The following is a 13,759-nucleotide window of genomic DNA, read 5'->3' as shown; positions in this document are numbered from 1 at the left end:
TTAAAAAATACCCCATTGGCATAGTTCTTTTTTTAGTCTATATTAAAAATATCATATCATTGTAGTGTTCGTAGAATCTAGAGTCATTCCCCCAGCATATATCCAATAGGCTAGAATGACTCCCCACGGAAGAAGGCATGCCAGCTGAAACGCGCGTTGAGGTGGTGGTACCGCAGTATCAGACTAAGGTAACTTTTTCTCATATCCATGTATATGTTTTTGGAGGACTTGCGTGTTCCATGAGTATACTATTCAACCTGGACACTGGCTTGTGGCCGCTCTAAGGCTATATGATTAAAACTACATACAACTATAGTGTGATTTACTTGTTCTGTAGCCACATGCCCTGATTTATTTACATTAATATAAATGTCTCCTGCATACTACACTGTATGTATAGAACTGTTGCCTTGCTCTTTTGTGGTTTCATCTCTTGGTCACTCATATATCATCACCCTAGTCTTTGATGCTATTTACATATTATCAAATTATTTAATAAAGTTTGTTTTTATTACTTTTCTACTACCTGGCTCGTTGGTGCAATATTTCTATATGCTCTTCTAGAAAGAAAAAGCATGGGACTGGTGGAAGGAGTATATCTTGTGTGGCCTCTTTCCGCTCCACAATGTACATGTAAGTGACCGCCTGACTGAATAGTGGGGCTTATCTTGTGACTACGCTAACGAGGAGCAATGGTCAAAAGAAGTAAAAAAGTAAGTTCCTCCAAGCATTCCTGCTATCTAAGACATTATAGTATCGCTGCAAATCTGAGACGAGGGCATCCTTTCCTGAGCATGTGCAGTAAAGCCGATGCACTCTCCCCAGTGCATTGTGCATGCTTATAAACCCATAGTGATGCTCCGAAAGGATGTGTGCATGGATGAGATTTGTAGCAACGCTGGAATGACTTGAGCAGGGGGAATAGTGTCACTCATATCTGAAACGTCCAGAGAGGCTAACAAGGCACCAGTCCCAGCATATGGCGGTATAAATAGTCTTCAAAACTCTCTTGCAGAGCAATATGCGGTGCATCACATCTATCGATGGTGCTCACATTAGAATTTCAAATCATGCATCCAGAAATAGAGTGAAAAGTGTGCCGCTAAGTATGCGATTCATAAACACTTTATTTTCAGTTCATTTGGACAAAGATTTGCAAAGCGGAGGGAAGGGAGTGTGCAGGAGAGAAACAGAGAACAACGGCCGTTTTGCGCAGCTGCGATTCAGCTAGATATAAAGGATTTCTGAATCGCATATTTGGGGAGTTCCGCTTTTCACTCTTTTTCTCAATGCATGTCAATCATGTTTGAACTAGGCAAAATAATGCCAGATTCAACCTTGATCATTTGCATATGGCAACTGCCAAGATAAAATAGGTTCTGGCACACAAATAGTTGGCCTGGCACATCAAATACATTATTAGATTTCAGAAACCGGTATCTAAAGTAGACATGGGTAAAGTCCCACCAATAGGCCACATCTGGCCAAATGGCTCACAAACCAGGAGATCCAAATGACTGAAAACAGCAGCGTACCTGCTGCGAGTTGGGGGAGCCCAGCGTCTAACTGTGATCTCCCTGTCCGGTGTCTTGTGGAATTGGGAATATTGGACTCACTGTTCTACCAATCAGCCTGTGTGTTTCAGTTTCAGCACAGAAGGCACGATCACGTCTCATGAGCCTGCTGCACTGAGCCTCAGTCTACATGACGCAGAGTCCAAAGACCACTGCGTAGAGATGTGGGGGCCAGCTTACTGTGTGTGTGTAGAGGAACAAACTGTTTGGGGATAGCTGTTGATAAAGGTATAAAGTCGTAGGCTATGTTCACATATTGAGTTTTTTATGCAAATTTTAAGCAGTGTTTCACAGTACCAGAAAAAGCTGTGAGATTTCAGAAATCTCACGCACACACATTGCTTTTTTTTCCTGACTGAATTGGAAAACTGCCGTTTTTGAAAACTGGAGAATGTCGCTTCTTTCAGCGTTTTTTTCATTTACAGAAAGTAAGGAGTAAAGGCCCCGTCTCACTAAGCAATCTCGGTAGAGAGATCGCTGCTGAGTCACAACTTTAGTGACGTAACAGCGATCTCACCAGCGAGATCGCTGTGTGTGACAGCGATCAACGAGCGGCCCCCCTGCCGGTATCGTTGATCGCTGGAAGAAACCTCTGGACATTTCTTTGGTCGCTGGTCTCCCGTTGGCCAGCACGCATCGCTGCGTGTGACAGGCGGGAGACCAGCGATCAGGTGTAAAAAATAATAAAAAAAATTAAAAATATAGTTATTCTCACCTTCCAATGTCCCGTTCAGCCATCCCGCCTCTCTCCACGCTCCGGTCCCAGTGATCCTTTGCACGAATGACCGCGAGACTTTGTTATCCCTCGAGACCGTGACATCTCGCGGTCATTCGTGCAAAGGATCACTGGGACCGGAGCGTGGAGAGAGGCGGGATGGCTGAACGGGACGTCGGAAGGTGAGAATAACTATATTCTTTATTTTTATTCTATTTTTTACAGTGATGGCCAGCGATGCCGGGCGCTCGGCGTCGCTGTGCTGATCGCTGGTGAAGCTGTCTGTGTGACAGCTCACCAGCGATCACATAGCGACTTACCTGCGATCCAGACACCTTGATATTGGTGTCGGGATCGCTGGTAAGTCGCTTAGTGTGACGGGGCCTTAAGTATAAATATGCAGCAAAAAACACAGGTATCAGGTTTTGCTGCACTTTTGGATCAGATAGCTCAGGAAGTTGCATTCTGTTTTTTAAACTTTATCAGCATGCAAGAGACAAATGTGCCTCATAAAAATGCAGCAAAAACTGCTTTTTGTAAGAAGCTTCTTTACTGCCAAGAGAGCAGGTTTTTCCTGCAGAAAAAAAGCAGCAAAAAGACAACATGTGAACATAGCCTAACAGGAGCAGTAGGATTTATTGGTTTTAATAAACTGTATAAAAAGCAATAAATTATATAGGGTTTTGAATATCTGCACTACATTACAATTAGCCCTACTGTAACATGTAAGAGCAGTAGCCGTGAGTAAGGAGACTTAATTCTTCTCAAAAGAAAGAGATAAAATAATAACAGTAATATTAATATCGTGCAAAATTAATTTCAGCATATTGGTCTGGCCCTCCTCTCGTGTGCCAATCCCAATCTAAAGTAAAGTTAATCTGTCAATTTGGAAGGTTTGGGTGACATCACTGGTTCCCTTTGAGCCTCATGTATGTTCACCACTAATGATCATAAGGTCAAGAGCTTTTAGAAGGTTTGTTTAATGGTAAAACTACACATTTTAAATGCAAAGAATATAAAGCATTAGTAGACAGGCACTAAAAGGAATCTATCACCAGGTTTGTGCTGTCCCAATTAAGGGCATCATAATGTAGAACAGACCATGATTCCAGCAGTGTGCCACAAAAAGATATCCAAGGAATTGATAATGCCAGTCAGTAGCGTTCAAACAGTGATTAACAAATGGAAAATCAGGGGCTCTGTAAAAACAAAACCAGGGTCAGGCACACCAACAAAAATGTCATCCACAACTGCCAGGTAAATTGTTCGCGATGCAAAGAAAACCCACAAATAACATCAGCTGAAATACTGGACTCTCTGAAAACTAGCGGTGTGGCTGTTTCAAGATGCACAATAAGGAGGCACTTGAAGAAAAATGGGCTGCACGGTCGAGTTGCCAGAAGAAAGTCATTACTGCGCAAATGCCACAAAGTATCTCACCTACAATATGCAAAACAGCACAGAGACAAGCCTCAAAACTTCTGAAACAAGGTAATTTGGAGCAATGAGGCCGAAATTTAACTTTTTGGCCACAACCAAAAACATTACATTTTGAGAGAGGTGAACAAGGCCTATGATAAAAGGAACACCATTCCTACTGTAAAACACGGAGGTGGATCGCTGATGTTTTGGGGATGTGTGAGCTACAAAGGGACAGGAAACTTGGTCAAAGTTGAAAGAAAGATGAATGCAGCACGTTATCAGCAAATAATGGAGGAAAATTTGCAATCATCAGTCCGGAAGCTAAGCATGGGACGTACTTGGATGTTCCAACAAGACAACGATCCAAAACACAAGGCCAAGTCGACCAGTCATTGGCTACAGCAGAACAAAGTGAAGGTTCTGGAGTGGCCATCTCAGTCTCCTGACCTCAATATCCTGCCCACGATCAGGAATAGCAGCGTTTTGGACATGGCGTACTTTGTGCTACCTTCAAAATGCTGTGTTGTACAGTACAAGCACAGTGGATGGGATTTCTATACATCTCGTGTCTTGTTCACTGTGCTTCTACTTACGAGCGGTTTAAGAGCCGCAGCACAACAAGTTCTATTGCAGAGATGCTAGTCTCTGCAACAGAAATTTCCACTATAGAATGTATTGGATGACGTAAATTCGCACCATTCAGTGAACACATGCATATTTACCTGAATGTTTAGAACGTAGCGAATATATGCTGCGTCCAAAGCGCTGCTACTTCCTGATCGTGGGAATACAACCTTAAACGGAACCTGTCACCTTTTTTTGGACTATCAGCTGCCGGTATCGACATCAGGGGCTTATCTACAGCATTCTGTAATGCTGTAGATAAGCCCCCGATGTAACCTGAAAGATAAGAAAAAAGAGTTAGATTATACTCACCTGGGGGGGGGGGGGGGCGGTCCGGTCTCGGCCCAATGGGTATTACGGTCCGGCGCCTCCCATCTTCATACGATGACGTCCTCTTCTTCCCTTCCTGTCGTGGCTCCGGCGCACTGCTCTGCCCTATTGAGGGCAGAGCAGAATACTGCAGTGCGCAGGCGCCGGGCCTCTACCGGCTCCTGTGCATTGCAGGACTCTGCTCTGCCCTCAACAGGGCAGAGCAGTGCGCCTGCGCTGGAGCCACGACAGGAAGGGAAGAAGAGGATGGCATCGTATGAAGATGGGAGGCGACAACTCTTTTTTCTTATCTTTCAGGTTACATCCGGGGCTTATCTACAGCATTGCAGAATGCTGTAGATAAGCCCCTGATGTCGATGCCACCAGCTCATAGTCCAAAAAAAAAGGGTGACAGATTCCCTTTAAAGGTGCTGCTACAGATGACATCCATAATTTTACAGGATAGTGCAGAGCACCACCAATGGCAGCAGACAACACAGACACTATGGAGCTGTGACCTGGTGGTAAAGGCAGTGTCAAAATGCCCCAAACCTGGCAGGTGACATAATTTCAAGAGTACCTGTGTCTGCAGGACACAGATGTAGTTAAATATAATGTATGAGCAGGAAACCACCCTCTCCCTGCTCAACATCGCTGACCTTCCCCCAATAGAGACAACCATTCCCAATGTAATTTCCCTGCTACAAGAGGAGTCAAGGTGCAGGACTGATCAAGGCTGGGATGCGGGAACGTGGAGAATGCTTGATAAGAGGCTTGCTACGCGAGAGGACACTAGAGGAGTGATACAAGCCTGGTTGTAGGAACAGGGCAGGAAGAGAGGGAGGACAGGAGAGGAAAGTCATGTCAGAAATTCATCAGTGTCAGGTACAAACAGCCAAGCACAGCAAGAGGTGAGTACCCAACTGTTCAGCCCAAGTTCTTCTCTGTCGTTTATACAGAGGGCACAAATGAGGACACCATTATCAAACAGGGGTACAGATGCAGTGTGTGGCACAATGGGGGACACTATTACTAAGGGTGGGGCATAAACGGGGGACTTAAAGAACACAAAGTAGGCATGATTACGGAAAGGGAGGCTCTTATGGGGTATTGGTACAGTGTGGAGACACTAACGGGGCATCATTACTGTGTTGGAACAGTACTGCACTGTGTCACACAAAGAGGGCACTATCAAATTATGGGGCCATAGGTGTGCGTCATTACTGTGTGCTGCACAAAGGAGGACTGTTGTACTGTGGGGTACTATAAGGGGGCATATGAAAGGGGACCCTTTGTCACTGTTACTGCAATAGCCCAGCACGGAGTAAATCAATCAATGGCCTCTGTAACCCCATTGGTTCGCTGTCCCATCTTAGGGCCGAATGTGGTAGTTAATAAGATGACAATGACAGGACGATAGACAGAAATATACAAGTATTGCAGGGAATTATACATGTGTTCAAACAAGTACATGTTGAAGTCAAAATAAAGGGGCTAAAAAAAAAGGTTAAAAAATGTAATAAAAATATTTTAAAAAAACTCTAAGCACTAAAGGGGTTGTTTGACACTGAAATACAGCTTTTAAGGCATTAATAGTTTTAAAAATATGTAAAGGAGACATATTCGCCTTCTAGTGACCCCGAGGATCCAGCACTAGCCACTCACAATGTCAGCTCCAGCTTTTTAAGCAATGCTTGTGACGAGAAGAGAGCATTTTCGAAAGTTTCCTGGGCGAGTGTGCCTCGTTTTATTGTTTTAAAACCACCAAAATATAAACAATAAGCACATGAAGAAACATTTGTATGGTCTTTCTAACAGTCTAAACGAATACAATACCATAGCATTAAACAAACACATTAAAAACCATATAAAAAAGAAATGGGAGAATCGCAAGTGTTTATTCACCTTGCCTTAAAAAATGGAAGAGAAAGTGATCCAAGAGTTGTACATATGTCAAAATGGTACAGGTAAAAAGTAAAGCGTCCCAAAAAAAACAAGTCATCACACAGCTCCATCAATGGAAAAATAGAAAAAAAAACTGTCTGATTGCATTCTAGGAACTGAAATAAGCTATTAGAGCCAGGTCTGTCAACCAGTTTATGAGAATTTTAAGGTGTAAATGTGAATATTTGACATAAGATATTAATCAGAAATGTATAGTATACACCAACTAAATAATGGTGAGATACTACAAATAGGAACGCCAATCCTATTCTGGAACCATATTGTTTTCAATGACTTCTAAAGAAGAAGTACTTTTTTCTTGGAGCTGTAGTATTTCATTTATTCATGGCAAAAAAAAACACAAAACAGGGGAGAGGGAAAGGAATGGCAAACATGTCAATGTTACAGCCGTATCATGTACACTTGCACTGTTACTGACCTGACCATAGATTTGGCATCTCTGGTGGTTTCTCCTTAATTGCTTTGTATTTTTTGCATGTATATATTAAATACTATAAATGTAGTGAGAGCGACTATTTTTTTCTACGTTGAAGAATTATGATTTTTTTTACATATAGTGTAGGTCAACCATTATACATCCGGGAAGATGAGCTTAGTCTCTTTTTGTCTGTGATTTATAGCGCTGGTCTTTTGCCTTACATTCATTTTTACTAGGTGCACTATAGGACTCCCGAAATCCAAAAGATAATACAATATGGATGAATAGAAAAACAAGTGGTCAAAATACCCATACCTCTAAAAGATAATTGCCGACGTACAGCACAGAGTGATACGGGGCACTATGGTCTCTATCCTCTTTATCTTGCAAAAAGCGTTTATTATTAGTGAACAGGTGCGTTATCTCCCCATCCGGACTGGCTGGATCGTGTATTACGGCGTGTCCGGCTGTAAGAACTCTGTAAGAGAAGAAAGAATGAGATAACAGAAGAGAAGAGTAGGAGATGGATGGTAATGTACCATCACTCCTGCTCCTCATCACCACTTGGCCATGTCTGATGAATGGAGGGGTAGATTATACATTAACAGCCCGTTACCCACACTTTAATAGGGGCAAAAAAAGGCTACAATACACATGATATCTTGTAGAAGGTAGTAGTCATGTGATCTCATTCACGGACACCAAGCCCCAGAATATTTGCAGTCCAGCATAGCAGCGACATAGAAAACAAACCACACATACTTCACCAGAGTTTGATGGCAATGTCATTGATGGGTAATCAAACTAACAAAATATTAGACTTTGTGTGTGCTCAATTTTAGATTTGCGTCACACAGAATCTCTCTTTCTTGCCCGCACAAATACTATTTCCAAAGTTGTAGCAGATTTAAAAAAAAAATAAATAAAGAGTAGAAAAAAATATTTTTCTAGTGGGGATTCAAAAATATGTTCCCTGGTAAAGTATCATAAATAGAAATCAGCAGCTCATCTACGGCCAAGTGACCTCACTACAAATACGTACCAACCCAATTACTAACAATAATGATAAGTTAAAACAATATTTAAAAGTTTATTTAGGCATCCATCTACCTATATTACCATTCTGTTTACTAGCTTGACTAAGCTATACTAAATTCATGATAATTTTGAATGCAATACAACAGTCAGGGGTGTCATCATGTGAAAATGCAAAAGAGAGGTGTTACAGTATGCAATAAATGTGATTTTTTTCTTTAAAGCACCACTCCAGCATTTTTTATTTACTTCATCGCTGGAGTGTTGGCACTAAGTCAATTTCCCTGACCCTAGCATTATACTTAGCATCTGCAGTCTTCAGCTCTTCCTGGCGCCGCTCCGATCCTGTGCTGCCACTACTGACTGACTGGCAGTCAGAGGTGGCGGTCAGTATAAGTCTAAGGGTACTGTCACGCTAAGTGATGCACCAGCGATCCCGACAACGATATGGATCGCTGGTGCATCGCTAAGTGGTCGCTAGTGAGCTGCCACACAGGCAGATCTCACCAGCGACATAGCAGTGGTCGGGGGTCGCTACTTACCTGTCAGACGCGGCGATCCTGACGTCCTCCCGCCCGCGTCCACGCGTCGCTCGTCAATGCCACAGGAAGCCCAGCAGGAAGCCGAGAAACGGCCCAGATAACAAGCGGGGTAACATGCATTCCTATGGCATTCCGCACATGCTGTGCTAATGCTGCGCTTTTTTCCGCGGCGGAATCGCATCGCGGAAAAAATCGCAGCATGCTCATTCTTTGTGCAGAATCGCAAAGAATTGCCGCGATTCCGCACCCATAGGAATGCATGAGAATCGCTTACTTCCCCCATGTGGCTATGCCCACCATGCGGGAAGTTAAGCGTCTCATATGCGGTTGGTACCCACGGTGTGGAGGAGAGGAGACTGTCCTCCAGGCCCTGGGTACCATACCCCTGTAAAAAAAAAAGAATAAAAAATAAAAAATCGGGGTATATTTACCTTCCGACGTCCCGCGCTGCATTCCCGGCCTAAGCGTTCCCAGTAATGCCTTGCGGCAAGGCCCTGTAATGACGTGGTCTCGCGAGATCGCTATAGCAACGCGAGACTACCTCATCACAGGTCTCGCAAGGCATCGCTGGGAACGCTGAGGCCCGGGAATGCATCACGGGACGCCGGAAGGTAAATATACACCGATTTTTTAATTTTTTTTTAGCATTTTAACATCCTATCTTTTACTATTGATGCCGCATAGGCGGCCTCAATAGTAAAAACCTGCTCACACTTGTCAAACACTATGTTTGATGAGTGTGACCAAACTGCCAATCACTTTCCAAGCGATGCTTCAAATCGCTTGGAAAGTGCTTGAATATCGCACGCGAAAATCGCTGCAAAATCGCGATCATAATCGCGGTAAAATCGCGGTGAAATTGCGCGGGGAAAAAACCGCGCGATTTCTGGGAAGGAGTCCGGTTTTTAGTAAGCGTTTTAAAACGCTACGTGTGCACATAGCCTAAATTATATTGATAATACTAAAACAAAAATCTAGTAAAACCGTTCTTGGACAAAAAAAAAAAGTTTGACAGCTCGACATTTGACTGAGGTACTAGATTTCAGCTGCTTACTGAAGTCTATGGATAGGAGAGGGGGAGTAGGAGGGAAATGCTGAGAGTGAGAGAATATATACACACAAATGGCGCTATTGATTTTTCTGTTTTATATCTGGCCCCAACACTGGATTCACATCTACACCGCTCAGTACTGCTGGACAATATACTCCCTGCTGATGCAGCTTTTATTTTTCAACAATAGATTTTTATTAAAGAATTATACAAAATAATAAACAGGTGCATTGCAGTGATCATAAAGAAAACAAACATGTAGTTGGGTGGAGTACAAGGGAAGGGGCTAAAGTAACCGACGGGAAGGAGTAGAGGGTAAAGGAGGGGGAAAAGGAACCTGAGGGGGGTTAGTCGAGTGTAAATTTAGTTAGTGTTTGTGTCAGAGTGTTAGGTGACATACCCTAGCCTAAAATCTGCGCATCAAGGGACACAACCACCAAATATGTTACATATTCTTGTCAGAATCATAACCTCTGAAACGCTTGGGAGAGTAGCCGGGAACTGCATTGGCAACTCTAGCTAGGGTTAAGTACCATCTAGTTATAGTTTGTCTCTAGCTTTTAAGGTATTTAGAATTACGCTGGTTAAAGAGGACCAAATCTGAGACTATTCTGGGTCAGTAAAGGCAGACCCGATATCAGACTACCAGAGAGAGGCATACGTTAAATTACACCTGTGTGAGGTGTAGTTGATATGTGAATAGAGGAGTGAGACGGTAACTGGGGCGTGTGGATTTTGGCCTGATGCTGTTTAATGTGAGCAAAATAGATACAGAGAAACAAAAGTTCCTTATGTCTCTGTGTACTGTTCAGGGGAGACAATGCCAGCAGTTAGTCTTCACAATTCACTAGCTCTCAGACAACTGATAGAGATAAAGCCTGCAGAAGGCACAGCTGGTTAAAAGTTCTGAATGCAAGTCATATAATGGCCAGAAATAGTATTGTCCTTATCTTCGCCCACATACTGATTTTGAAAAGTCACATAAAACTATATCTACAAGTAAAATTTTAAACTCTATTTTTAAAAAACATTCTTACATGTAACCCTTCCCTGGCACAATACACTACAATACTAATATACTACAATGTATCACCCTATCAGTACTCTCCTCTTAGGCTAGGTTCACATTAGCATTTGAGTCCGCAGCGTATCATCTGCATGCACAAATGCAAGCAAAACGCATGTTTAGGCTGTGTGCCCACGATGCGATTTTTAAGCGTTTTTTGCCGCGATTTTCGGCTCGAAAAAGCTTAAAAAACTCATACAGAACGCCCCCCATGCATTCCTATGGCATTCCGCACATGCTGTGCTAACGCTGCGCTTTTTTCTGTGGCGGAGGAATCGCATCGCGGAAAAAAACGCAGCATGCTCATTCTATTTGCGGAATCGCAAAGAATTGCCGCGATTCCGCACCCATAGGAATGCATGAGAATCGCTTACTTCCCACATGTGGCTATGCCCACCATGTGCGAAGTTAAGCGTCTCATGTGCGGTTGGTACCCACGGTGTGGAGGAGAGGAGACTGTCCTCCAGGCCCTGGGTACCATACCCCTGTAAAAAAAGAATAAAAAATCGGGGTATATTTACCTTCCGGCATCACGCGCAGCCTTCCCAGTAATGCCTTGTGGCAAGGACCTGTGATGACGTAGTCTCGCGTTACTCTAGCGGTCTCGTGAGATCACTATAGCAACGCGAGACCAACGTCATCACAGGTCTCGCAAGGCATCGCTGGGAACGACAAAATGTACAAAACCATTTTTTTTTTTTTTTTAGGGACCACATCACATTTGAAGTCACTTTGAGAGGTCAATATGACAGAAAATACCCAAAATTGACACCATTCTAAATGCTGCACCCCTCAAGGTGCTCAAAACCACATTCAAGAAGTCTATTAACCCTTTACATGCTTCACAGGAACGGTGGCGCTGTGTGAGGATGGACCCCTGCAGCCAGTGAAGTGCAATCAAGCACCAGATGACACTGGTTGAGGGGAGGACAATGCCTGGAGGGGAGTTATGGCATGAGCAGGGCACCAGTTACCTGGGTCACATGGTGCTGCAGACCGGAGCTGTCCACTGACTGTGGTGCTGCAGGGTGTAGTGCTAGCTCTGCCCACTCCAGCCTGCCTCGCTATGTACAAGAAGAGCAGCACTGCGCATGCTCGAGTCTCCCCTATTGCTAGCATTACACAAGCCTTCCTGGAAAATAGTGCTGTAGCATTTAGTCACCAAGAGCACAAAGTAAAAATGGCCTGAATTCATCACTGCGAGAAGGGATTGTAGCAGGCAGATGTAGTCAGTGTGTGTAGGTGCAGGCAGCCAAGCACTGCTGGGTATGTCACCCTGACTAAAACTGGCAGAAGAGTTAAAGAGTATTTGGTCAGTAATTTACCTCAGTATTTAATCAGTATTTTACCTCAGTATTTAACGTCAGTATTTGGTCAGTGGTTTACCTCAGTGTCTGGTCAGTATATTACTTCAGAATTTGGTCAGTATTTTACTTTAGCATTACAGGAAGTTACTGTGCACATGTGAGGGGAAAATGAGAGGAGCGAGGGGAAAATGAGAGGAGCGAGAGGAAAATGAGAGGTGTGAGGGGAAAATGAGAGGAGCGAGGGGAAAATGAGAGGTGTGAGGGGAAAATGAGAGGTGTGAGGGGAAAATGAGAGGAGTGAGGTGAAAATGAAAGGATTGAGGTGAAAATGAGAGGAGTGAGGTGAAAATGAGAGGAGTGAGGGGGGAAAATGAGAGGGAAATTGAGGGGGAAATATAATTTGTTATAACTAACCACAGTTAGCTACTATGTCCGTGCAACGCCGGGCTCTTCAGCTGGGGTGCTGGGTTCAATAAATAAATGAGTAAAATAAATATATAATAACAATGAATGTTACAGGCTCTACTCTTATCACGATAGCGTATATATATATTTTTTTTTTAAGCTGACCAGTTTCTACTTTGCCCTCTGTCGCTTTCTCCTATTAAGGCCTCTTTCAGACTTCAGTTTTTTGCATCAGTTCAAATCCGCCAAAAAGGCAGACAAGCGGATCCGTTCTCAACTGATGTGAACAGATGGTACAGAATCCGTTTTCAGACGGATCCTGAAAATGATGAAAGAGAGAGAGAGAGAGAGAAAAAGAGAGAGAGAGAGAGAATTTTTTTTTTTTGTCCGGCACCCTGAAAGAATTTCGGGTTAAATGAGTGTCTGGAGGATCTGCCAGAGAAAAAAACGTTGCAAGCTCAGTTTTGAAATCTTTGAGGATGGAGACGGACAGCAACTTTTGGCGGATCCTCAAAAAAAACGGATGCAACGGACGGCAATCCGTCACAATCTGCCATTAATGGAAGTCAATGGGGGAAAAAAACGGATCCTCAAAAAAAAATTGAGGATCCGTTTTTTTCAAAACCTGGCGGATTGTAAAAAACTGAAGTGTGAAAGAGGCCTAAGAGAATATGCCATGATTTACATGATTTGTAAACTGTAAATACTTTCATGCAGAATTTGCCGACTAAAAAATAAAAAAGCCAAAAACCTTGAATGATAGAAGTGAACGCCGCTTTATGAGATCTTTTATCTTCTGGTTTTAAGAATGAGGCATTATATCCTACCTTAAAAAAGCCTCCCTTTCTTTATCGGCTTTCTCAATCAGAAGGGTCACTTTCCATCTGCTGAAAGCCCCTAGAGCACCAGTGCGTGTCAGGTGTTCGCGCCATCTTTTTGGTGCAGATTGCATCTGAGGTGAATAATGGGCGTCTTTTTCCATTTTATATCCCCATTCGAAAGTCGTCTCATCAAGCCATCTGCCGCTTTCTGCACTGTTAATTACGTACTCTTTAGTCAGTACCCACTTTCCTGGAAAGTAAATGAATTGTGAGCCAAGAAAAGGAAAAAAAAAAGTGGCTACAAATAGTTAATAAAAAGGATGATCAGAACACCAATTAAATCTTACCCTCTTTCAGGCAATTACAGAACATGGGCCTCTAATATCTGGGACACATTTTCTTTATTTATTTGGGATTGGATCTTACATATAAAACAAATTAAACAGAATATAAATACTACTACTACTACTACTACTACTACTACTACTACTAATAATAATAATAA

At 43.0% G+C, this 13,759-nt stretch overlaps 1 protein-coding gene across 1 annotated transcript in view; it reads right to left on the bottom strand.

The window, feature by feature from the left end:
* Window positions 1-13,759, bottom strand: part of SLF1 (SMC5-SMC6 complex localization factor 1) — a 144,726-nt gene that overhangs the window by 82,182 nt on the left and 48,785 nt on the right. The window contains exons 4-5 of the mRNA XM_073589803.1: window positions 13,261-13,504; window positions 7,343-7,505 (exon numbers count right to left, since the gene is read on the bottom strand). Of these exons, the coding sequence (XP_073445904.1) occupies window positions 7,343-7,505; window positions 13,261-13,504 (407 nt within the window). The remainder of the gene's footprint in view (window positions 1-7,342; window positions 7,506-13,260; window positions 13,505-13,759) is intronic.

This window comes from Dendrobates tinctorius, unplaced genomic scaffold, assembly GCF_039654945.1.
Source record: "Dendrobates tinctorius isolate UK_male_01 unplaced genomic scaffold, ASM3965494v1 ptg000003l, whole genome shotgun sequence".
NCBI lineage: Eukaryota > Metazoa > Chordata > Amphibia > Anura > Dendrobatidae > Dendrobates > Dendrobates tinctorius.
This window is presented reverse-complemented; position numbering and strand designations above follow the sequence as displayed.